Here is a 24,608-nt window from a genome sequence, read left to right on the forward strand (position 1 = left end):
TCTATGTGGTTTATAATTTAATACATGCTAAAATTGACTGACAGTTATCCATGAGCTGTCTCCGCTGTAAATACTAAGACCTGCATTCAAGATGTCTTGGAATGCAGTACACATGTATTTTTATTGATCATTCTGCCATTTCTATTACACCTTTCTGTCTATTTTGCTCTTTTATTCTTTCCTTTTTCTTCACAGTAACCTGTAATTTCCATCTTAGGCTTTATTATTCCTTCTCCCTGTACTAATGCCTTTTCACTGAAGTGTCTGTTTTGAAAATTATTCCACCTAACATAACACTCTTGCCCAGATCTCACTGCAACCCACAGCCTGATCCTACAAAGATCTATCTTGCACATAATGTGTGAAAATAAGAGTTACCAGCTTCAGTTAAATGACCAACATACCTCATGTGAAGAGCCTGTGCAGAACTTTCAAGGCTTCCTAAATCTCTGGCAGGGTCTCCAGCCCTCTCAGGCCTCTGGCAGCTGCTACAGGCTGCAGAACACCTCAGCTGGTACCAACAGCAAGAGAAGAGCTCCATGTTGAGATGAAAGTGCCTGGGGAACTTCAGCAATGAACAAGCAGCTGCCTAAACTGAAATTCTCTGACCTGACAAGGGAGTTTTTCTGGCTTCTCCTCTCAATCCTGGGGTATGGAATCAGGATTCAGGCAATACAGCTGAAGACAATGCAGATTTGAGACAGAATCAAGTTAAGCCCTGGGATGCCTTTTTTTCCCCTACAAAGCAGCACATGGCTGCTGTGGTTTTGTTATTTTGTTAAAAAAAGTCATCTTACCAATTCTAATCCAGCTTGATCATGTATTATCCTCTAATGTCAAATCACATCCATGGCTGAGGATGACTTTGTAGACACAAAGAAGGGAAAAACTCTACATACAAGTACATAATCATATATAGTCTTAAAGCCTTTATTTTAATGCAAAATAAACCAGGTAAAATTTATATAGCCATATGTAACAAAAGATCAAAATCTTTGATGTGGTACTAGAAAAAACCTGTCAAATTATGTGTTGAATTTCTCCCCCAAAACAATCACACATGATTTTTAAATCAGTTTTACTTAAACACACAGATATTGTCAGGATCACAAGTACCTCTCTCTCCCTCACAGTAACACAATAGTGTCTTCCAAAGCCTCCTTTCCTATGCAGAGATAGTGAATAGCACTTCTGATTTTGCATGTAAGGCTTAAGGACCCTGCAGGACAACTGTGATGGGGAGCACAGGTGTGGGGCCTTTTGAAAGTGCAAAGCAGCCCCTGCTCAGAGCAGTGTCAGGATGTGGCCCTGGCAGAGCAGTCGCTAGGATTCACTCACAGCACTGACTCTGATGAACAAATCTGTGATGGCTGGGAGGAAGAGGTAGCACAATTCATCTGTAAAAAAATTAGGCAGCATGTGAAGCTATTTCTAGATCAGGAAGCTGGAGTGAATTGGAATTCAGGACTGTATGCACTTTTTCAAGGCAAGAGCCTTTTTTTTTTCTTCTCTATGCTTAGCTTCCCCCACAAAGGGCAGCTGATGTTTCTTTACGCATTTGAGGGGTGCCTAGAGACTTCTGCATCATAATATATCACAGTGGTAAAGTCGGCTCACAGGCCAAGATCATGGCTCACTAGTGGGTGGTCACTCAGAAAATCCACAGGCTCTTTTTTCTATCTCTTAATCTTTCAACTGCTGGGCCTTGCTGGCCCTGTGCCAGAGCCAGAAATGCAGGCTGCACGCCACCAGCTCAGGAAATCAAAGCTTCAGGTTCACGTGAGTGCGGGCCTCTCTCCCTCGGTCTCGATGCCTGCTCACACACACACTTAGGGCTGCTCCCGTGGCAAACCCAACTCTCCCTTCACACCCGCTACGTCAGGGACTCTGCTGCTGGACTGGCACATTTTGGATGAGGGAGTGTGAGGCAATTACGTGTCAAGAGCATTTCAGACTCATAATTTTCCCAAACATACGGACATATGGGAAAAGAACAACTTGTTACTTAACGGCTCTTTTGGATTTTGCAAGTGTGTATTTTCAACCGTCAGTTGTAGCACCTCGTGAATTCTGCACGGTACATATTTTTCCACAATATGGTGCTAAAATCATACATTTTATACTGCAGAAAAGCTGACTATATATACTGTAGTTACACATTATACTTTTGAAAATACTGTACCTCTACCAGATATTAAATCAGGAAATGGCAATTTTCTCCCAGAACAATGGCACCAGAGATTGATGAGATGCTCTGTAATACTTTTTGGTCTTGCTCTCCCAGTTAGGTCACACTGTTTTTCCTCCTTAGCTCCTTACCTGTAGGATGCATCCATATATTATACTTACTTTTTTTTTTTTTTTTTTTGATTGGAAGAAGCTCTCTACTGATTTCTGCTTACTGAGCAGAAGCATCATTTAATAACCTGTTGGGTAAGGTAAGATTAACAGCTCAGAAGGTGTTTGTTTGATTTGTCTGCCTCAACTGAGTGGAGCCAATACCATCAAGGGGAGCTCTTAAGGAAAGATTCAGGTTACGAGGAGACATTGGGCAGGTCCCTCAAAGGCTATAAATAATCTAGGAGCTGTTTCCATCCAGATTTTATTTGGCCCTGACTCATGAAATACTGTAAGTAAGTTCTGTTCACGGTGCTGTGATGCCATTTGAAGGGTTAGTTGAGAGTGATTTACAAAGGCAGTAGCTTATATTCAGAGCTGTTCTTAATTGTGGCCTGGCTTGATAAAGCCACTGTCGCAAACATTAGTTTCTTTGCAGCTGGATCAAATGTATCAGGGGTTATATTTCAAGGAGAGAAAGGAAAGTATTTTAATTTGTTTTTGCTTCAATTTCAACAGGCCTTTATAACACCAGCGGCTATCCTGTGGCTGCCAAGTCCTGGCTGAGTATCCTACAGCATCTAAAGCTTTCTGAGACAAGTAAAGGGCTGTGCAGAGCACGTACATGACAGGCACAGTTTCCTTGGGGAATGTGCCTTATTTATGGAAGGTACTGAGAGACATCCAGCTTTACACCCAACACTCCCTCCAGAGGTTTTTCCCTCCTACATTACTAGGGAAGAGAGCAGAAAGAAATGGAATAAGAAGCAAAGACTCTTGCTTCATAATCAGTTGCATTCCTCTTTCTCTCTCCCTCCCACCAATGCTTCCTCCTGACTGGATTTAGAGCTGTGCCTGCCCCTGCCCCAGGGAGTCCAGCCCTCTATGTGAATCATGGAGGTGCTCCTCTGCCATGGAAAGCTGTCTCCTCTCTCCTGCTTCCCAGCCTGTGGTGGGTGGAGGCTGATGGGAATGCAAGCACTAGAGCCTGCCAGCCACTCAGGCAGCTGCAAGCGCTCCTTGTGCCTGAGGGTTACACCAGGCTCTAACCAGCACCATCAGCAGAGAAGAAAGTAGGCTGGGATTAAATGCTGCTTCTCATCAGGGCCATTACCTGCTAGCAGGACATACTCCTAGCAGAAACCCTCCTGATGGTATTTAACACCTGGGAAGTGATCTATGTGATTTGATATGTTGCATACCAAATGTGTCAAAATGACATCAAAGAAATCCTTATGCTTAATCCTTGGCCGGGTCCTGACGAGGAAAGGAGGCCTAGTGGTTTAGTGACACTTCCAAAAGGCAGAAGTCGAGGAATTAAGGACACTTGGAAATAACATATTTCTAGGTCACAATACTGCATGGTTTCCTCCTGACAAAATCCTTGAGACAGATCTCTAAATGCTCAGAGCCCTCCTGGGTCAGGTCGCACAGGTCCCTGTGGCTGGGGACACACATTTCTGGCTGCAGAACAAACCCAGGCTGTTTGGGGCAAATGACTGAGCATGTACCCCACCACCCTGTCCCCCCACCATGGCTCTACTGTGCTGCTGACACCCCCTCCCCACCCACACCTTCTCTCTTCCTATGCACAGCTGCAAATAACTTGCTACAAACAGCTCTTCTCACATCTTCCTCCTAGGCCCCAGGGTCTTGAAGCCCTTCCTGTTACTTTCCTTGTCTTTTCCCTCACCCCTTGCTGTGAAAAGCACCTTTCCTCACAGACCTCATGGTCTCTGGTTGCAGGAACTCGAGTAGTTTGGCACTTGGCACGGTGGGGCCCGGTGCTGCCCAAGGCTGAGCTTCCCCCATGCATGGAAGGCAGCCCCCAGGAACAGGTGCCTTGTGGTGGCACTGGGCTGGCTGGGACAGACATGCTGCTGGCAGGCACTTGGCTCCAACACCGCTTGGAGTGGGCCAGGAATGGGCTGCCTTGATGGAGCCAAGGCAGCACCTGACACAGTAACGTAATATGAATTATGGAGTCCGTGCCCATAGTCACCCCCCTGGTCACTTCCCTGTAGGCCAGCTCCACTGAAACCCCTCAAGTGACATTTCCTGACAGCAGCTGAGGATCTGGTCTCCAGGGTTTACATTTAAAGACTGTATAGCACACTGTATAACTAACCAACACTCACAAGCACGCACTCCCCCCTCTACAGACACAGTTCTCAGGTGGATGCCTGTCCTCTGACAGCCTGCCCAAGCATAGGGAATAAGGCTTTTTACCCTACTCCAACTGCAGCAGGTGCAGTAAGAGAAGACTTGATACACAGACTGCAAAAAATGAAGGCTACAAGATAAATGCTGCCACCACCAAAAAGACAGAGGAAGACAGAGGCCAGATCACAAATCTGGAACTGCAGCATCCTTAAAGCAGAGCTGTTGGTCAGGACGTGCCTGGAATGTGGCCACCATCTCTGTGGCAGTCCCTTGTCATGATCACACACTAGATACACAAGATGCCCAGCTCTGCAAGAAGTCCATACTGCATGCTGTGTTCTCACTTAAAAGGCTCTACAACAGCACTCTGAAGTAAACTCTGGTGACTCCACTGCCCTTACACAGACAGCTATGTACTGTAAAGGTGTAACTGGATTCAGTAAATAGCCCTGAGGTGTATTAAGTGTTGTGTTTCATTCCCAGCAGCCACTTTCTATTTTTAAAAGGAATTAAAAAACACTCAACTGTCTGGTACCTCACATACTCAAAACACATCGTACCTCACGTGGCTTTAGTTCGCCTGTTAGAAAGCACCTAGGCTGAGCCCAGCTCAGTAAGAACGACTCCAGGTCTCGTGTGCCATTCTTACAGGCAGCTACGCTTAGGAACAACTCTACAAGGATGATGAGCCCAAGTCCAGTGCAGGGCTATACAGCTGCAGTCATGGGGTTCTTGTGCCTGGGATCCTGTTGCCTGTACTGGTACTGGTCTGGACTGGTCCCACGGTGTCGGACCATTTCACTGTAAGCTGGTGCTCGGTGGGACTGCGGAGGGGAGGGTGGCACGTCCTGCCGGAGGGGTCCTTTATGCTGGTTTGCCACGGGCTGGCCTGGGTAATACTGAGGGTACCTCAGTTCTGCCATTCTTGTGTCCGGCACACGGATGTAGTTCCCCTTGGATGGGTGGATAACAGGCTGTCCTCCGTGGTAGTAGGGAAGATCTCTCTCTTTGTACGTTACTCGTGGCCCTGTTAAATATTCTAGTGGCTCTGCAGGTCCACGCCTGAGGAAGAAAAAACATAATAAAGCACATAAAAAGGCAGTCTACTAGCCCAGTGATACATTATTGTACATACAATCTATGTTTACTTTGGGAGAGGAAATGCCACCTCAAGCATGACAAGTCCTGATGAATGAAAAGAACTTCTGAAGGATAACAAGCTTCCCACCTGCATGCTACAAAAGTCTGTAACGTCCAGGACACTTGAGGAAGGGTCCAGTACACATCACAGCCCTTTTACAATGGGGGAGCACTGGAGCCCTTCAGCTTCCAAAGTCAGTCTCCTGTGATCCATTTGCCATAATGGAAACAAAGCTCCTTTAAACAATGCATATTTGACTGAATCTTATCTAGCCTGAGGATAAACAGATGAGTTGGGTCTGCAAGTCTGCAAATCCCATAAGCTTTACATGCACAAATATTCACGCTTTCCAGGCCATTTCCCACTATTCTCTCCCAATATGTCAGCCCGTAAAACTTTCCAAACACTGTAGTTGGAAAAACTGGGGAAGAACACTGGGGATGTCAGGCTACAATACCTGTGTTTAATGGGCAAGTTGCCAGTGAGGTTTCAAAAAATCTGTGATCTAAAAGGCCTGATATTACAACAGCCCTGTAACTTGTCTGCATCAGTATGGATCTCACAAGCCCTAGTTCACGTGAAAAGCAACATGTGAATGTGTCATCCCTGAGGATGTGCCATCCCCGAGGATGTGCCATGGAGTCCACTCTGTAGCCTTCTGCATCTTAATTTCATGATTTTCACTAATGAAGCATTGATATTTTTTCCTATTACAACTTAACTTGTGATACTTTTGAAATGGCAAAAATAATTGTTCTCACAGACATGTCACCAGAGCATCCCCAAAAGTTCAATTTAATTAGGAGTTTTTGCCAGTCTGACTGCAAATGTCTTTGCACTTTGGACAAAACCCCTCACTGACTGCACAGGAAGCTTCTCTCCAAATGAGAGCTTAGGGAAGAAGACTGAGGTTTGACCCAAAACAGGGGCTGGAAGTTGATCAATTATATAGATCAATTACACCTGCTCTGTGTCTTTGGGACTGAACTCATCAACTGTTTAAATATTCTTTGCATAGATTATGAAAAAAGTAATCATTCTGGTACAACAGATCAGGTGTTCAAAATTTGTCAATGACTCTCTTGTTCACACAGAGATTTTACAAGCATGCTCCTTCTTTCTTAACCTGGGCTCCCAGACTCTGCTGGAACTTGTTTAACATGTAGTAAAACAAAACATGTGGTTTTCTGCTGCACTCGTTTAAGCCCATGGGGTAAATCACGGACATAGGCAATGAACAAACATTATCTGCCTTGAAATGAACCTACAATTCTCCTCCTGGAATAACTTAGTGCAAATGTTTCCTGTTTAAAATGGAAAGAGCAAAAGGAAGCATTCCAGGCCTTGGACTTTTAGGACCCTATGCTCCCCAGAGACTTTCTGCTTTAAAAACAGAACATTATAAAAGACAGGCACCCCCCACCTCCTGGTGAGACAGTCCAGACAAAGTGCTGAAGGGCCTGAAGCCACTCTCTGAGATACCAAACCACTCTTAACCGTGCGTACTGAGACAATTACCGTCACTGCTCACACACCTACACCTTGCAACAAAGCCTCATTTCCAGAGCAACCCAAAGAGCTGCTCCACGAATTTTTCCACATGCATGAAGGCTTGTTCACTAGCCAGTCCCATCACACTCAGCTTTAATGCCTCTGTGCACAAAAATGTACTTCCAATCATAAAAGGTTCTGCTATGGTAGGAACTGCTTTGTGTCAAGCAGCACACCAAGAGGAACAAATGTCAAACCTACACCCATCACCTTTTAATATAAGGATCATGCTCAAAATCCTGTACACTGGTTTTATAAGGTGTTCTCATCGGCAGCTATCATCAATGAAACTCTTGTGGATCACATTAAAAAAGGACTGAGCTTGGAACCTGACCCAGAATTCACTGAAAACCCAGTGGTAGCTTTTGGACAGAGTTTTAACTGCAAATTGTATTACTCTGAAAAACAAATTCAAGATTAATTGGCACCAAAATGATGGCTGACAATGGGACTGAGCCACCACCATGACATACTGAGCCTCCAGTACACAACGCATGCCGAGTTCTGCAAGATGCAGGAAAAGAGGGGTGCTTTGCCATCCAGCCAAAAGAGCTGTTCCCAGGAAAACTCAGCCAGCCCAGTTTTAGGAATGAGTGTTACACTGCTGCCACAGAAGCTGTGACTGTGCAGAGGGTTGTGCACTCAGGCTGCTCTGGCCCAGGACTGTGAAGTGAAGATGTGCCTGGGCAATCAAAGTGTGCCAGACCTGATAAATGGCCCCAGGCTGCCTGAGCTGATGCCATCAGATCTCCATTGCTGCTCCCTCTCCTAGCAAACTAAATCCACTATCACTTCACTTACAGCTAACACCATCTGTGGCTGAACAACATGTGGGAAGAGCAAAATCTTTCTTTAAAAGATAGAACCCCAAGTTGTTCACTGTCAGCACCAGTTTCCTTTCTTTGAGGGAAAAACACCCTTAGCTGGTGTAATTCTTGAGTCTGCCCAGAGTCATGACAGGTTGCACACAGAGACCTGACAGGAATCCACTTCACATGAACCTTTTAGGAAAGCCCCAGGAAGACAACGGTATGTGAGTTATTTTAGCAGCCTTGGGGATAATACAAGCAGTAATATAGCCAACAATTAGCAGAATTTTTGCCTGAGTACAACCTTGGGAAACTGGTAACTGTCCAAAAGGCTGACTCTGGGCAGCATGACTGAGGGAGATTTCACAGAAGATATCCTCATGGTTGCTCCACACTCTCCAGGTCACTTTCCCTAGCGATCCCAGTGAGTGTTACACTCACAGGTACACAAGCTACAATGACACCACTTTTTTTCCCTTTTATGACCAGCACAGCATGCTGAAGCCAAAATATTTCCCAAGGATTCATTCTTCCTCACCTACCATCCAAGCCTGGTGAAGTTCATTCTCAGGGAGCTGCTCACAGTGCAACCAACCAGCCTACAGAGTCTCCATGAACCTCTACCTGACCAGTCTTAAAAAACAGGAAAAAACTGCTTCAAGTGTGACAAATTAAGCGTCAGAAAGTTAATCTTTCTAAGGTAAAAGAAACAACTGCAAATACCAAGCTCTGCCTGCAGAAATGCTGTCACCATTAGCAGTAAGTCTGGGACACTGAGGGCAGTTCCCAGCAGGAAGAGGACAGCTCCTCTGAACCAACAACCTTCTCACTCGATAGCTCACGGTGTAAAAGTATATGCTGTTGTTTATCCTTAAAGAAATTGCCAAAACAAACCAAACCAAACACTTTCTACTTGGCAGTCCCTTGTAGATGCTGTGCTTGTTTCTGCAAGAAGGAAAACAACTCCTACCTTTTCCTTCAGCAGACACTACCACCTCTGAGGAGGTCCTAATGAAATTCTTCTCCTCTCTGCACTGTTTTTGTTGGCTTCTGATGAGTTCAGAGTTCACAGGGCCATATCACACCTCCCCAGTGACCCATGGTGTGGAGGTCAAAACAATAATCTCAAGTGGAAAATCAGTGACCCAGGGGAGTGATCAAAAATCCACAAATTGGGTCAAGCAGGTCCAGCCACTCAAAAGGACCAGGCCAGGACTGTGCCCTCCGAGAGGACATGCTGAGTAGGAGCTGCTCTGACTGTCAGCTGTTTCCCAGATTTTTGGCCATTTGTTTGACCTGGGGATACAGTGCAATTAATGGCAGGCAGAAGGCAGGGAAGCTGACACAACATCCTGGGAAGGAACTGATCTCAGAGCTCAAAACCTGGTTTTGCTGATAGTTCAGCTCTGCTGGGTCCCACTGGAAAGTGCATTATGGATGTGGGTCTAGCTAAAAGCAGAGGCTGCTGCTGCAGGAAGCAATTGAATGAAGGGAGAGAGAAGCACCAGGCTCCACAAAGGACTGAAACTGGTGGGGCAGAATGAAAACACTTGTCAAAAATGTCATGAGCAAGGTGTCCCTTAAAATGGTGCCCCTTCTGCTTTGAGGAAGCAAAGTCTCATCCTCCTTCCCCTGCAGAGAAATTACACATCACATACAGGCAGTTGTGAACATGTTTCACTTCATATGCTGGTTTGCAGCTCTACCAGTTTATCTTTTAAAACGATTCACCAGTTAACAACTGCGATCTATTTTGAGCATTAGGAGCACAAAGTAGACTTGTCCAAGAAAGGCAAATAATTTGTGACTGATATTCAATTAATGTGTTGTTATTTTCTCTATGACAGGTAAAGCCTAAAGCAGGTTTGTTTTTCTGTCTGCTTTATTTATCTTCCAAGCACAAAAAAATAGAGTATCTTCTAGCTTTACTGCAGAATTTTTAAGAGCTTCTGGGTGTATTTAAAACTGAACCACAGGATTTGGAACACTTAGGAAAGACTCCCTTTACCCAAAATACTATTTAGGGACAGGTATCTGAAGGTTTCCTCTTTTTTTTTTTTAACCCCGTTTTAGCTATTCTTCAACTGTGGAAAATCTTAGAGAGTAGACTGGCATAAATACCTGATGCTTCAAAAAAACCTAATCAGAAAAAAAAATTACATTTCAGGTTTACTGCATTTCATTGATAACCTCCATTTGCAGGTCACCTTTAACATCCTTGGAGACATGTGCTTGGGCTATCTGAAAGGAAAGAAAGGCAAAATGAAGGTCTAACTGCTCGTGCTGTCCCCATCACATTGGGGGTTTGGATTTCATTGTGACAAAGGGTTTTTCTTCCGTCTGTTCTATAGGGAAAGTCACAGAGGTCACCCTCTTAGTACCTAGTAAAAAGCAAGGAAGGGAATGCTCCCTTCTTACATCACTATCTCCTCCTTGCTGCTGAGGGAATATTTTGCAAGGGATATAATCTCACAAGAAAACCTGCCTTCTTACTTTGTTAGAGAGTACTTCTTGAAATAAACTTCAAAGACAGCCACAGACTAAGTAGCAAATGGAAAGCCCACATTTGGCTGCAGTCTCTTTCATGTCTAAGCAAGACATACAGAGACTCTGGGTGATGGCATCAGACAGCCCAGGCTGTGATTAAAGAACAGGAGAAAGCAACAAGATCCTATCTGTGTCCAAATTCTCAGTGAAGAACTCCACTGTATGCAGTGTGATTGTGTGATGTTTGTTCTCAGCCAGGAGGAACTACTTTTAAAGAAGAAAAGAGAAGCTGATGTAAGAATTAAATTATGCAAACAAACAATCTTGAAGTATCAAATACATTACACTGTGTCTTTATAAAGCTCTTCTCAACAAACACTAAAAACAATTAACTGAAAAGATCACATAGTGCCTATCTCTCCAGATAAAGTATTAGAGATACTGCAGTGCTGTTTGTAGTCAGTGGCTCTAAGAACTCCTGTTGCTTAATATTCAACATGCATATAACATAAATAAATTAATGAAATTTCAAATCACTGCAGATTTCAAAGAAATCACTGAGATGCATTAAGGTGGGTCTCTGTATCTTAATAGGTGAGATAATCCTATAATAAATATTCTTTGCCCTTTCAGATCAATACTTCCCACAGCCAAATAAAGGGTTTGCACTTAAAATTCACTGGGAATCAAATTTGGTATCTTAGTGCTGGGAAGAATCTACACCACAAGGAAGTGCTCCGTGGCTGCTGTCTGTGAGAGAGGCTTGTACCCCACAGAAGAAGGCAGATGTCTTGCAATGTCATACTAACCTCTACCACACCATACACACTTTATTTATGGGCTGAGCTGGTGGAGGTGCTTCCTTCTCCTGTTCTTTTATCAACAATACAAGGCTGAAAAATCAGATAACATAAACGAATACAATCCCTGGCTCTCATGTAGCACATGCCATGCAGAGAGAGCTGTTTTTAGTTTGAGGACTGTGTTTGGAATTCCTTCAGTGTCAGGTTTCCAGTTACCAGACCCTCTTCCCTGGGCCAGGCACGGCTGCGGTCGGACTGGATTAGCAGAACACTCTGCAATGTATATTACACAGCTCTGACTTCTACAGGCTTTGCAGACCCATAAAAATAATGATCTTTTAATGACCTGCATTTCAAAGTGGTGGGGGTGTGTGTGTGAGTGGGGGGTGTAAGAGTGGAAGAATCTCTCTTCCCTATTTAAAGAATTCCTATTTGGTTTTGGTTTGGAGAAGGACGAGTCCCGATAAGTTTGTTTGAAATTCGAGCAATACATTCCAGATGCAATGCAGGCAGGCCTGATTCTCCTGTCTTGCATACACTTTTGCAAAGTCTAAAGTGGTGCTAACTGGCCCAAATATAAGAGTTTATATGCACAGTTTCTCTCTCTCTTCAATATTACAGCTTAAAATATTTAGAAACAAACAGTTAAAGCACCACAATCCCAGCAGGTAAGTGCAGAGAAGTGTTTATATTTCTCTAGTTGAAGTCCAGCCTTAAAGCAGCTGGAGAACTGAGTCCTTTATGTTTGCAGAGGGCCACACCACAGAGGTGTTGGGCCCCAGCTGCTCCCTGGGCCATTTTTAGCAATTGGAGATATTCAGGTGTCACACTTGCTTTTACATCTAAGACCAAGTGTACAATTTAGTCACGTACCAGCTTTCCATGCAGGAGAGCAGACTGCAGAAACAACAGTAAGACAGGCAAGCAGTGTCTGAGAGGTCTAAAACTCTTCTGTAAGATTAGGTATGACTTCTTATGACAGCACGAACAACTTATTTTGTCTGCCAGAAAATAGATTGTTCTCAATCCCTAATGGAGCAAACTATGTCACAGATTGGTTAAAATCAGAATTTAGAGTGCCATTAAATTAAACTCCCTCCCACCAGCAACCAAACCATAAGACAGTGTTGCTGCTTTGCTCCAGCATTAGTTTATTTTCCACAGCAAATCTCAGACCAGTTTCTGATAATCTCATCCTGCAGGCAAAGCTCCCCTTTCTCTCCTTCCCTAAATCCAACCTACAAATATAGGAACTGTGACAACCAGGATTAAAACCCTGAAATCAACAAAAACAAAACTTGAAATGTGCTAGCTGGTGCTTTATAAATGCCTAAAAAGCATTCACAACAACTAGTGCAATAATCCTTCCTACTCAATTCCTCACTTGTTTTGTTCATATGCTCTCAGGCATGGTACATCTCTTCTACCAGAAGGCATAAAATAAAGTAGCACCTATTGAACAAGACACTGTTATTCTGTGATCTCTTCAAGCTTAAAGGGATCTTAAGTAGATTGGGACTTTAACTAGCAAGTCATTACAACGTGTCATTTCAGATGTTCCTCATTATTCAGCACAACATAATGCCGTGTGAGTCATTAACCTCTGGGCACTGGTAACCCACTCTCAATGCTAAGCAGTCATGCTTGTTGCTCAGGAACCCCCATGCTCTGCTGGGGAGAGACCTGGCTGAGATTTCAAGGTCCCTTTGGTCTTTTGTTTTGCAGATCAGTGGGGACCAAAAGCTCTTCCTATAGACAAAAAGAGTTCTTGGCCTTTGGTCTTCTGAGTCACATTTCTGAGAAGATGCTAACCAAGTTACGTTGGAGGGGAGAAAACTTCTTTTTAAAGGACATATGCTTCTTAAGCCAGCAAGAGAAGCAACTGTTTAGGCTTCTCGGTTGAATTTTGCATTTAAATGCAAATTCAAACGAATACAAAAAAGTACTGCCACTGGAGCAAGATGCTAAAGTGAAAGCTGTGCTGTGGTAATACTTGGCCTGTCTTACAGTGTAGCAACTCCCAACAGACAGGAGTTGCTGCCCCTGCCCTGAGAACAGGCAGCTGCTTTCCTCAAGAGCAGGCAGCCTGGGAGAGGGGAGCGAGATGCAGAGGTGAACCCCAACACTTCAGCTGCAGTGCAGCAGCAGCACAAAAGGCAGAAATACCACCTGGATCCCTTTGCCTCATCCCAACCCCTACTGGAGGTCTCTGCTTTTTTGAAGGCTATGTGAGTAGAAATTATGGAGTCTGTGGTGATTTAGGAGCTTTTAATTTGATTTAAAAGAAATTCTGTTGCCATAGTCAAAATTGCTTTTCAGAAGGAATTGATCACAGTCCAGAAGAGCTCCTCCCCAGCAGGGAAACCTCTGCCCTTTGCCTGCCCATTCAGAACACAACTGCTATCCACGCTGGTTTTGTGGAGTGCTTTCAGAAATGCATAAACCCAAATTCTACCCTGTTCTCATTTTTCATTCGAAATGAATTTAAAGCATGGTGACCATTCAGCTGTACTATTCAAATGATTTTCAACTAATAACAGAAATCATTAAAAGAATCTTCCTAAGTAATAATAACGTGGGCCCAGGTCTTTACTATTCAGCCACTGGGACCTTAACATGCTGTCTGATCTTTAGTGGGCTAGTAAAAACCTGTAAGAAGTGGTTATTAATGTTATTACCAAGCTTTTAGGCTTTTTTTTTTTCCTCTTAGAGCATTTCTCATTTAAATTAAAGCACTCCTTGCAGCACTTTCTCCCATTGCCATGATGAAGTATGGCTGTCAATTCTGCCTCCAATGGCACAAACTGGGTAGTAAAACCATGCTTCAGTAAAAAAGGAATACGTAGCTGGTTATTTTTTCCTTCAATGTTTCTTTCTGGTCCAGACATTCTGTAAAACTCACTGTGACAAATCATTATTTTCTTTTTTTTTTTTTTTTTTTTTTTTTTCCTTTTGTAACAAAGGCAAAGCTCAAGACCCAGAGAAGAAGGATGGCTGTTTGGGGGGGGGAGCAAGAGATACCTTAAAAACAAGCAGCTCTTATTTCTTTCTTCAGGCAGTATTTCAGTCCCCATTGTTTCCCTACTGCTCATGTACTGATTTTCTCCTAAATAGCACAAACAGCCTGTAAGTACATCCTCCCCCCAATATTTTCTTTTGTTAGAACCTTTCATTTCTATACAGGCATTAGATTATACATTTCCTGGCTTGCCGCACTCCATTAACACTCTGGTAACCGCCCATTTTCCAGCTAGCCATTAAACACCACCTTTCATAATTGAGATTTAAAGGCTCAGGGCATGATAAACAGCTGAAGTTATAACTTTACAGCTGCCTCTATAGAAGTGTGTAAATCTCCAGATTTGGATAGGCAAATCAGTTAATTAGACTTGCATTAAGCCACAAACTTTGCGGGTGCTCTGACAGCAGATGTCCTGACGTTGTGCTTTAAATAACAAGGGTCAAACCCTCAATCCCACGGGGCTGGGCCAGACGGAAATGTCCCACCCGGAGCCCAGGGAGCGGTAGCGCTGAGCGCAGCTGCTGACTCGCAGCCGGCCCCAGCGCCCATTCCAGCTGTGTTTGTGCTGGCTCCTTCCTGCAGAGCTCCTGCACTTACACCAGCAGCAGCAACTCCCGGCTGGACCCGCTCTACCTGCTGCCTCTGCTGGAGGCAGCCCTGGGCTTATCACCCCACCTTTTCTGCCTGTCCGCTCACAGGCTGCTCTCAAAGCAGGACCCACGAGATTTGGGACTGAGCAGAGCTTCCCCCTGCCCCCAGCTGCAGCTGAGGACACTTCACGTGCATGATCCCGAGTCACTGCTGGCCAGTAGAAGTTCAGAACTGGTGACATTCGGAGCTGCAGCCACCAGCCTCTTTAGGGGCATAGGCAGTAAGAGGTTAAACTCCGGTCGTGAGGCCCAAGGGCCTGTGCTCCACCTCTGCACGAGTTATCTCCCTGTTGCTGCATTTAAAAATACTGTATGTAATTAACTGTTATCAGGTTGTTAAGCAGCGTGCTGAAGTGTGAACTTATCATTCAATTGTTTCCTTTATTTACAAAGCCCTGCCATTCTCTTAGGCAGCAGCCTGGGACAGGCTGTTGACTTGCTCAGGAGTTGATGAGGAGGGTTTGGCACGCCAGATCCTGGGAGCAAAAGCAGTTTCTGGAGAAGTGAGACACAGATGAGAATCTGCAAACACCCCCTCAAGATGTCCTGTAGAACAGCTGTGCTTGAAAGAGACACGCACATATGGCACCACTGCCAAGTACATCACTGTGAGGTTGCTTTGAGACCTGAACCACTGAGTATGGCAGAAATGCAAAATACAGCTTCCAACTGCTTTATGGGTACAGGTGGAGTTTTTACTCATGTATATGGTATTAGCTCTAATGCCTATAGATATACAGAAATAAGTACCATTCCCACATGAAAACAACATAACTGCTGACTTTCATACACATCTGAGCTCAGTTCTTCCCTATTTAATTTGCTGGACATTGTTTCCTTAAGCAAATCTGGAAGTCAGAGGTCATTGCATTAGACCACAAGATGGAGGTGGGTGGACAAGACAACAGCACAAGATGCCACAGTCCCCACTGTCCTCTCTGCCTCCTTCAGCAAGGACTAGGCTTGGGTTCCTAGAACCCATCACATTTTTTACCACTATCCTCTCCTGGCCTGGCTACTGCTCTCTTCTTCACTTTCCTTGCCAGCAGCGCCAGCCCTGGCAGTGCCAGCCATGTGTCCCAAATGACATGAGACATCATCAGATCTGTGTGATTTTCTTCCATGCATTCCTGGCCTGGGGCAGCACCATGCACCCACAGCAGGATTTACGTGTATGGTCCCTAGGCATGCAGCATCCTTTGCTCTTTGGGAACTGGTGTATTCACCAGTTGTCCCTGATCTACATGCATCCTCCCCAACACTTCCAATAAATGAGATGTGTAGCTTCTAAACAAACTTCCGTGCCATCTGCACACTGTGCTGCATGACAGACAACAAGATAAAATTTGCAACAGCAAAGATCTTAGAGCAAAACAACCTTTTAGAGAAAGCAAGTACAGGCTGTTGTAACAGTTCTATCGGCTTAGTTATGTATCTAGAACAGAAGACATCAGGTTCCTGAAGCTGAAAGAGGAGCTCACAGTTGAAGAAAGAAAAAAAAATGCTTTAAAGACACACCCAAACACTGCATCCTTGACAAAGGAATGTCAATAGCTGGGAATTAGTGATACCTGAGAGAGGTGACAGCATAGCACTTGGAATACAGGGTAGAGGCAAGCCAGCCTTGAGACAGAGAGAGGTTTTGGACAGGACTACCTGGTATAGACTTCAATTTATTTTGAAAGGACACATCTGCAATGAAGTCTTATGTGCAGGACTCTATGCTGGCAGCAGCTTCAGCTGACATTACAAGGAACAGCACCACAATCAAAGAGGCATCTCCACCCACCCAGGAAGGCTGCTGTGTGCCATCACTGAGAAACAGAGAAGCAAGAGTGCTTCCGGATATGAACCTGGTAAGAACCTGGCCAAGATTCTAGACAGCATATCTCAATTTGGCTGGGAGAAAAAAAATTAAATAAAACCACCCTCTAACTTGAAACAATCTTTTACATAATGAATCAATCAATTATCTGTGCTCTAGTATGTTCAAATCAAGGGAACCATCATTGAAAATAACAACCAATTTATATAGCTCATTTAAAGCCACAGTAAGTTAGGCTGCTGATTCACTAATGAACAATAAAGGTCACTACTATAATATCTCTCCAAGTATTTTCAGATTGCGTAGTGTGATAGACTTGAAGTGGCAAGCTCATAAAAAGCCCATCAAGATACTTTGCAGGGGGAAGTAAAGATGGAAAAACATCTGTGCTTTGCCTGGATACCAGACTGAGAAAAGGGAATAACTTCGATGCAGCGAAGAACTTTGTGCCCCAGACTCGTCCAGCCCCAGCCAAAGCCTCTGGATGTCAATGGAAGCATTTCAATGATCTTTGGATTGGGCTTTTGTATAGAATGGTATCTGCAAGGGGAGGAAAGGGCAGGGAGAGAATGAAACATCTGTATCCTGGAATGAAATCAGGAAGTTAAGGCTTGACAGCCTTAGACAGCAAATAAATTGTACCTCGGGTACTAAACGTAGGTTGCTGAAATGCCTCACTTCAAGTGGAAACATTCCTTTTCAGTTGTGTCTTTCAGGTATTCAGAGAAAAGCCTGACCAGAATGCTGCTAATTTATGTTTTACTTGTGCCCATGATCTAGAAAATGGTACATACATGCAATTACAAAGAAAGAAGATATTCTGCTAAGATGAACAGCACACCTCTGCTCTGTGGATGTTAGATCCATGATCACTAACAGTGTGGCAACTGGGGCAATGTAGCAGAGTGTGCCCTAATCTGCAGCATCATGTCTGGACTATTACCAGAACCAGATGTTTCAGAGGAAGCTGCAATTCGTGGGCAATTAATAGTTTGCAAAGGTCTTAGACCATAAAAGAACCTCACCCTTCCTCCTCAGATGTTAACTCAAACAAAAGCAACTATTGGTCTCAGCTTGGGTTTGCAGAAAGGTGAAGGTTTCAGAAACACAAAACACTTGATGACATTTCTGTACTTGCAGATGTTGATATTAAAAACCCCCAAACATGATCATATTTAACCTTGACAGACCTACTATTTGAAGCCTATAGGAAAAAAGCACAATGGAGTAGAGAGAGCCTGTGGTGAGTTGAGAAAGATGTCTTTTCCAAATCCCAGTGTTAAATCTTTAATTCTGACTTGGATTCCTCTTGAAAAAAAAAAAAAAAGAAAAAAAATGTGTAATTCTACTGCCAGTAAAATAGGATTTTCTTTAAAAGAACTTTGCAACATTTCAAAGGCCCTGCTTTTTAATGAACAAAAAGTAAAAGAGAGAAACATCATATTATATCAAGCAGCTACAACATAATCCATTTCTCAAGAACATCATTACAATTTCTAAATCAGAAAAGCACAAAGTAGCAATGCCATTTTGAGGATGCAAAATCATCTCTGTATACTAAAGTTCCTTGAAAAACTTATAAAACTTGTGGTATAAACTAGCACAACTGAAAATGAAATATCTTAGGAGGAAAAGACCAGGGTTAAGGGTTCTGTATTGATTTTTTCTCCCTCACATTGAGATTAAAGCGATTTCAGCTGGGACCCGGAATTACAGATGTAATTATAATTTCCATTTATATTTTTAGACTGTGTACAAAGAAGTGTAATAATGGACAGCTGAACATTTTCCATTGTTCATTAAAAATGAAATGTTTCTGATGAAATCTCTGTAAGACCAAGTACCACTGCAGCAATCTCTCAGTAACAGATCTTGCTTCTGATGTTTGGTGAGGAGAGACAAGGGAGAGTTGCCACCCCCTCATACAAAGAAATCAAACCAAAATGACATTAGGTTGTTATTCCCCTCAATAATACTAAAGAGATTTTACGTTAAGATTAGTAACAAGTCTTTTCAAAGAAAAAGTCAAATTATCATTAAATAACCTTTCCCGACATTATTTACAGAGTAGGTAACACAAAGCATTGCATTAAGCAGGCATTATTTAAACCACATAAGGTGTAGGGAGTGAAAAAGAGAAATTTCTCCAAGATGGCCTGTCTGCCATCCTTCCTTCATCCTTTACAATGTCCATTTAAGCCCAGGTTTCCTGGAGCTCTCTGATAGCAAATAACTACTATTGAAAAGCAAATTGTATTCAAGGTAAAGCAGGTGCTTAAGTGCTCTGATGGATCTGGGCCTAAAAATTCAAGTTGTAAACCCCAACTCAATTTCAAATGACTAATTGAATTTGCCTTTCTTTTTTTTTTTTTTTAATTCCTTTTTGTTTTAAACCGATCTGCTCTGTGCTTTCTGCCACAAAGCGTGGTGCAGTCAGTACCACAGCACAGCCCATCCCACCACGCCGCTCCCTCTTGCCGTTCCAGAGGGGCAAGGAGATCCATACAGAAACACTCAAAAATGCTCAAACCCAGCACTGGCATGTTCAGGCAGCCTAAATTCAGCCTAATTCCCGAGTCAGTGAGAAACCCAGATGCCTTCAGAGACCTCTACAAAGCTAATTAGAAGACTACCAGAAGTCTACACACAGAGAAGGCACATGGGTTTTCTGAGCACGGCTACTGGGATCCTCAAAGCTTTTAACTGATTCTGGAAATCTTTAATCGCTGAATGTACAGCTGTAAAGTGTGTTTGCTGTCTGAGCATCTTTGGAGGAAGCACTGTTAGCATCCTTTTTCCTACATGCTTTGTCCCAGCTATTGTGTTGGCTGGTTGAGTTCAGTTCAAGAGTGTATCACCATTATCTCCTTAAGAAAGCAAAACAGGGAAGAAACTGTGGCCATACCATGCTTCTAAAAATACATTCTTTCTATACTGAAGACAAGTCAGTTCTCAGTAAACAAACATACCTTTTCTTTAAAGCATAGGATCTCAGACTGAAGCAAAACTCATAGCAAAAATGCTAAATGAGGGTCCAAAACCTGGAGACACATGGGTATATATAGAGCAGTGCACTAACTAGCCCCTAGATCCAAGCAAAAATCCAGTCACATGAATTTTCACTGTGAAATCATCCTGAGATTGGTTTTTCTTGCCAGATTTTGCCATGATCTATGACAGACTGCTCTCAAAGCATCTCCCCTCACCTGTAAAACAAGAGCTATTTTTCTTCTTTAAATGAAGGAAAGTGCCAGCTACTCAATATCCAAGGACCCCTGTTGGCTTGGGGTTTTGCTTGATAACCTGGGCTGGGTTTTGTGCACACATTTCCTGCCCTCTGGATGGAACTCTGACTGCCAATTTCCAAGGCACTGTCTCAGACTATCTAGTGCACAGATCCAATCTCCTTGCTGAATTACATCTGGGGTGGAACAAAAATGGCAGATAATTCACTTTCTATTACAGTTAACACTCTCCTCCACTTGCTTCCCACGTATGTTATACAGTAGATGTGTTTGCATGTTCTGCTCTATTTTTTCAGCTGTTGCAAGCACATAAGCTATCAATTACACTCTTTGCAGAGAGAAGATAGTGATTTGAGGAACGGCTTCCCGTTTATATAACTCCTCACCTCATCACTGCTCAAACATTTAAATGAATGCTTTTGGGCAAGAGGCCTGAAGTAGAGAGATTCCTTAGGTGCTCTCTCCCCTGCCATTTCCCCCCTCATTGAATGGTTAATCAGAGCAGCATAATTCTTTAAAACTAATATTTATTCAAACAGCTGCAGGATCCCATCTGCTCACACAGAACAGAGGACAGAAGCAGCGGAGGCCACAGCAATACCAGGCAGAAGCCAGCAGAAGTTGTGTCAATATCTATATCCAGCCTAAGTTATGTTCGGCAGACAAAGATTTTGAGTAAAGACATTACCATTACCCTAAAGATGTGGTTAAGTTTTTAGCATATGCATGATGGTATTTAATATATTTTCAAAATAAAGCTTGCTGAAAGTCTGACTAGTGGCCTATGTGTTATTTAAGACCAACCACACGCCTACAGAGCTTTGCATATCCATGACATGCTCAATAGCTCATGCATATTTTTCCAAATAAGCATCCACAAAAGAACAGTATCACTGTGCATCTTATGCTTTGTTTATGCCATATTTGAAAGAACTGTTCCAGCAAAAAATTTTGCACAGGTGCTAAATGACAAAATCAGTGCTAGTTTACATAACTATTAAATGCTAGAACAATGCAATCTTTTCCAAGCCTGGAAATGAGGGTAAAGATTCTTAAGAAAGCAGGAATTAATCTTCTCTAACAGGGTAGAATAGGAGTTTTAGTTCTGTTCTTGCTCTTAACAAAGTGACTGTTCCATAACCACTAGTGATCTGAATGTTTGCAATTCTTCAACAGCCTTGAATCACATTCATTTTTAAGGACTACTTTTATTTCACTTATATCTGTGATAAGATTGGATGGGCTGAGGAAGAATACATAGAGTCGGAAAAGATGTATTCCTTTTGCTAGGATATCCAAAATCTGGAGAGAAACTGCTAACACTGGTGGGCAGAATTCTGGCGGAAAACAACAAGTAACCCAATCAGAGTTTGTCAAATTACCACCAGATTGACCCAGACAGCAAAGAAATCAAAAAGTGTGCTTCAACAGTTGTTGCATTTCAGCCTAAACTGACTGCAATCATTAGGAACACATCCACGGATTGCAGTGGTTCTGGACCAGGCTCATAACTAGCTTCTAGTAGTAAATTTCTGGCTGTTCTCAAGCTGGATCAACCCATCCAAAGCATGACTTTCTAAAACATCATACTTGAAGAGCAACAAAAAAGCCTTTGGTGAATGTGAGCAAAGGCATTTGGACAAAGCCCTCTAAAATTGTGCATTTTCTCCTGATATATTTAAGACTTCTGTGAAGAGAAATTAAATATGTCACCTACTTATGAAATGGAAGCAGTTTGGCTGCCAATTGTCTGAACTGTGTTGAAACAGCTGCTCTAGCCACTGTTTTTACTATTAAATTCTTCAGCAACTCTCTTAATCCCAAATTAGATACCTCTTTCCTTTAATCACCAGTTTATATAAAAGCTCTTTCCTCACAAGGCAGGGTTTCAGCAAGGATAACAAACAAGGGCAGGTCTGCTCAGTGCGCTGCCCTTGTGCTTCCGCACTCCTCACATCTCCCCCACCCTGCTTCTCATTTCTCGGTGGGTGGCACTCGGAGTGCTCACGACTCTGTCCCCTACGTGTTTGTAAAAGAACACAGAACTAGATTTGAGGTCTTAGGATTTCACAGCTTGTCATTACCTTGCAGCATGCAATTAAGACTGTCCACATACAATCCACTTTCCTACTTCATCATAATCTTTCTTCTTTCCTAAACATGCACATAATTCATACCTGTAACTGACTCTCTTTAAATGGCTTGCTATTAGAGGCTTGAAACTTGCCATTGTGCCAACACACTGTCATGCAGGGCTGTGATTCTGGTGTGGGTTTTTTTTCTGATTGTTCTTTTTTTTTATTTTTTTTCTTTTTTTCTGAGTCTGCTATGCAAAGCAAAGACTGGATGGAGACAAAGGAATTGAGACCTAACATGGAGAACTAAGTGCAGTCTGCCTCTGAGCAAAGGGTGCCACTGCAAAGCTGCTGTTTGCTCACAGGAGCATAGCTGAGCAATGACACAGCGTACAGGAGGTTCACACACAAAAATGAGAGCTGCAGGAAGCTTGCTCAAAAATTCCTAACCCAACATCCTCAAAAATAATACATATTTACACCTGATACTGTTGGCTTCCTACAATTTTTTCCTTTGTTAGGTGTTTTTAAAGCACGTTTGCTGACAGCCATCTTTCAGCTGCACCTCTGGACGTGTTTATCAAGGGAAAGCCTAAGCCAAGAACTGCAGCAGAGTTGTCTTATTTCACAATGCTCTTTCTCACCTTTGCAGCCTAGAGCCCACACTTTTTGATGAGTTCTGAATTACAACCCAGCATAAGCAGCAATATTTTTATTCCAAATATCCATACCTACAAAGCAGCCAGCTGAGCTTCCCAGCCTGCTGGTCTCCTGAGCCATTTCAATATCCATCTTAACAATGCAATGGATGTATTTGCATTTTGGAGCACACATCTTATTCCCCAGGTTTCACTCAGCACATCACTCTGTTGATGCATTCTATGGGATATATGCTTTTGGTTTTTAATTTAATCTTCTTCCTAATTTGCATTCACTTATCTTTTTTCCACAGATCCTTCATCTCAACCTAACCATTTTGTACTGACACTTTTTTTCTTTCATTAATATTTTGTTCCCTAACATTTGTTTTGTTCTTTTACTCACTGGAGGCATAGTTAATACAGCTTTCTTTTCTGAGGCAATGTCTCCAAGACTTCATTAAATTTTATAATATTAATTCAAGCCCTTTTGTTCAAATGCAATATTTTCCTCCATCTCCCATATTTTTAAGCATAATTTGGTGCCCTCAGTTTGAGTGGGAGGTCCTTATGCCTGATTATACACTAAAATTCATACCAGATCCATGTTTTCTGTAAATGTGACACTTGAAAGTATTTTTATTTAGTCGGCATAGTATCTCCTTGCAAAAAGGCTGGCTGCTTAGTTTCAAAATATTAATTGACTTTTAAACTATTCCATATTGCATTAACTGGCTTTTTGCTATGAGGAGTTGACTGACTTATTAGGAAAATTGACAAACCCCATCCCTGTCTGCCTCCTTCTACACTTCCAGAGTATTCTTCTGAGACATCTGGCTTTTAGTGGTTTTTTTTCAAGCTATGTCCCAGTTGTTACAGGCATTTTCTTTAGTCAATTTTCTTTAGTTATTCCCATGGAAATTATAGAGGTGGCCTGCCAGCTGCAATCCATGATTTGATGTCACGAACCTTGACCTTTCTGACTTTCTAAAGTATACTTTTTCATTATTTAGACTTAATTTGGCTTGGATGGAGGCATCATGTTCATTTCAAGTGATATTTCTATTTTATTAGAAAGCTGGAGGTATGTTTTACAACTAAATCTCCTTCCTTTTCTATTCACTGCAGAGATTTCTGAAATTATGATCCTGTTTACAAATTTCTTTCCTCTTTTCAGTCAAGTCTTTAAAGACACATGACTGTTTTTTGAAAGGTCTGTAGTACACTGACCCTTTTCCTACCTGCTCTGCCTTTTAATGCCTGAGATTCTCCCTGTAAAAGGTGTACACAGGTTATTTACGAACTCTCCACATTTTTGGACAAATGTATTTTGACATGATATATGAAATAAAGTCTTCACACTTCACACATGGCACTGAGGCGATATTAGGTACCATGGCACACCTGAGCAAAGGGATTGAAACTGAGGTGCAGAAAAAGCTGCAACAGAGCACTTCCAGCTCTCTGCTGCATGTATGTGCCACAAATCTGCTGTCCTGCTAGTGATTTGGGCTCTGGCCTTGATGTACAACGATTTCCCTGACACCTCCTAGAGCCTGGGCAGACCTACAGCTATCATTATAGTACCTTCTAGAGTTAAGAAAAGTTAGTTAGCTAAATCTTAAAACTGTTTGAAATTGGATTTAAGCTAATCTTTTAACGAGCACATCAGCTTGGTTCCCAAGCTTGGGCGCTAGCATATGCGAATGATCTTTTTTCTTTGCCTGTATTTCATCCTGGCTGGTTTATTGCAACATATCTTGGAGGTCTTTGACCAGTGTTTCCATTAAAACTGATTCCAAATTCACCTGCCAGCACTTAAAATCCAACTAAAACCATACATATATTTCATTTATAATGAG

At 42.7% G+C, this 24,608-nt stretch overlaps 1 protein-coding gene across 8 annotated transcripts in view; it reads right to left on the minus strand.

The window, feature by feature from the left end:
* Window positions 1–914: 914 nt before the first annotated feature.
* Window positions 915–24,608, minus strand: part of PARD3B (par-3 family cell polarity regulator beta) — a 392,041-nt gene continuing 368,347 nt past the window's right edge. For 7 of the 8 annotated variants that reach the window (XM_064717877.1, XM_064717876.1, XM_064717875.1 and 4 more), the window contains one exon: window positions 915–5,562. In XM_064717877.1, coding sequence (XP_064573947.1) covers window positions 5,208–5,562 — 355 coding nt within the window. In that variant the 3' untranslated portion in view covers window positions 915–5,207. The remainder of the gene's footprint in view (window positions 5,563–24,608) is intronic. The other variant, XR_010440948.1, reaches the window with a different exon arrangement.

This window comes from Zonotrichia leucophrys, chromosome 7 (genome assembly GCF_028769735.1).
Source record: "Zonotrichia leucophrys gambelii isolate GWCS_2022_RI chromosome 7, RI_Zleu_2.0, whole genome shotgun sequence".
Taxonomy (NCBI): Eukaryota; Metazoa; Chordata; class Aves; order Passeriformes; family Passerellidae; genus Zonotrichia; species Zonotrichia leucophrys.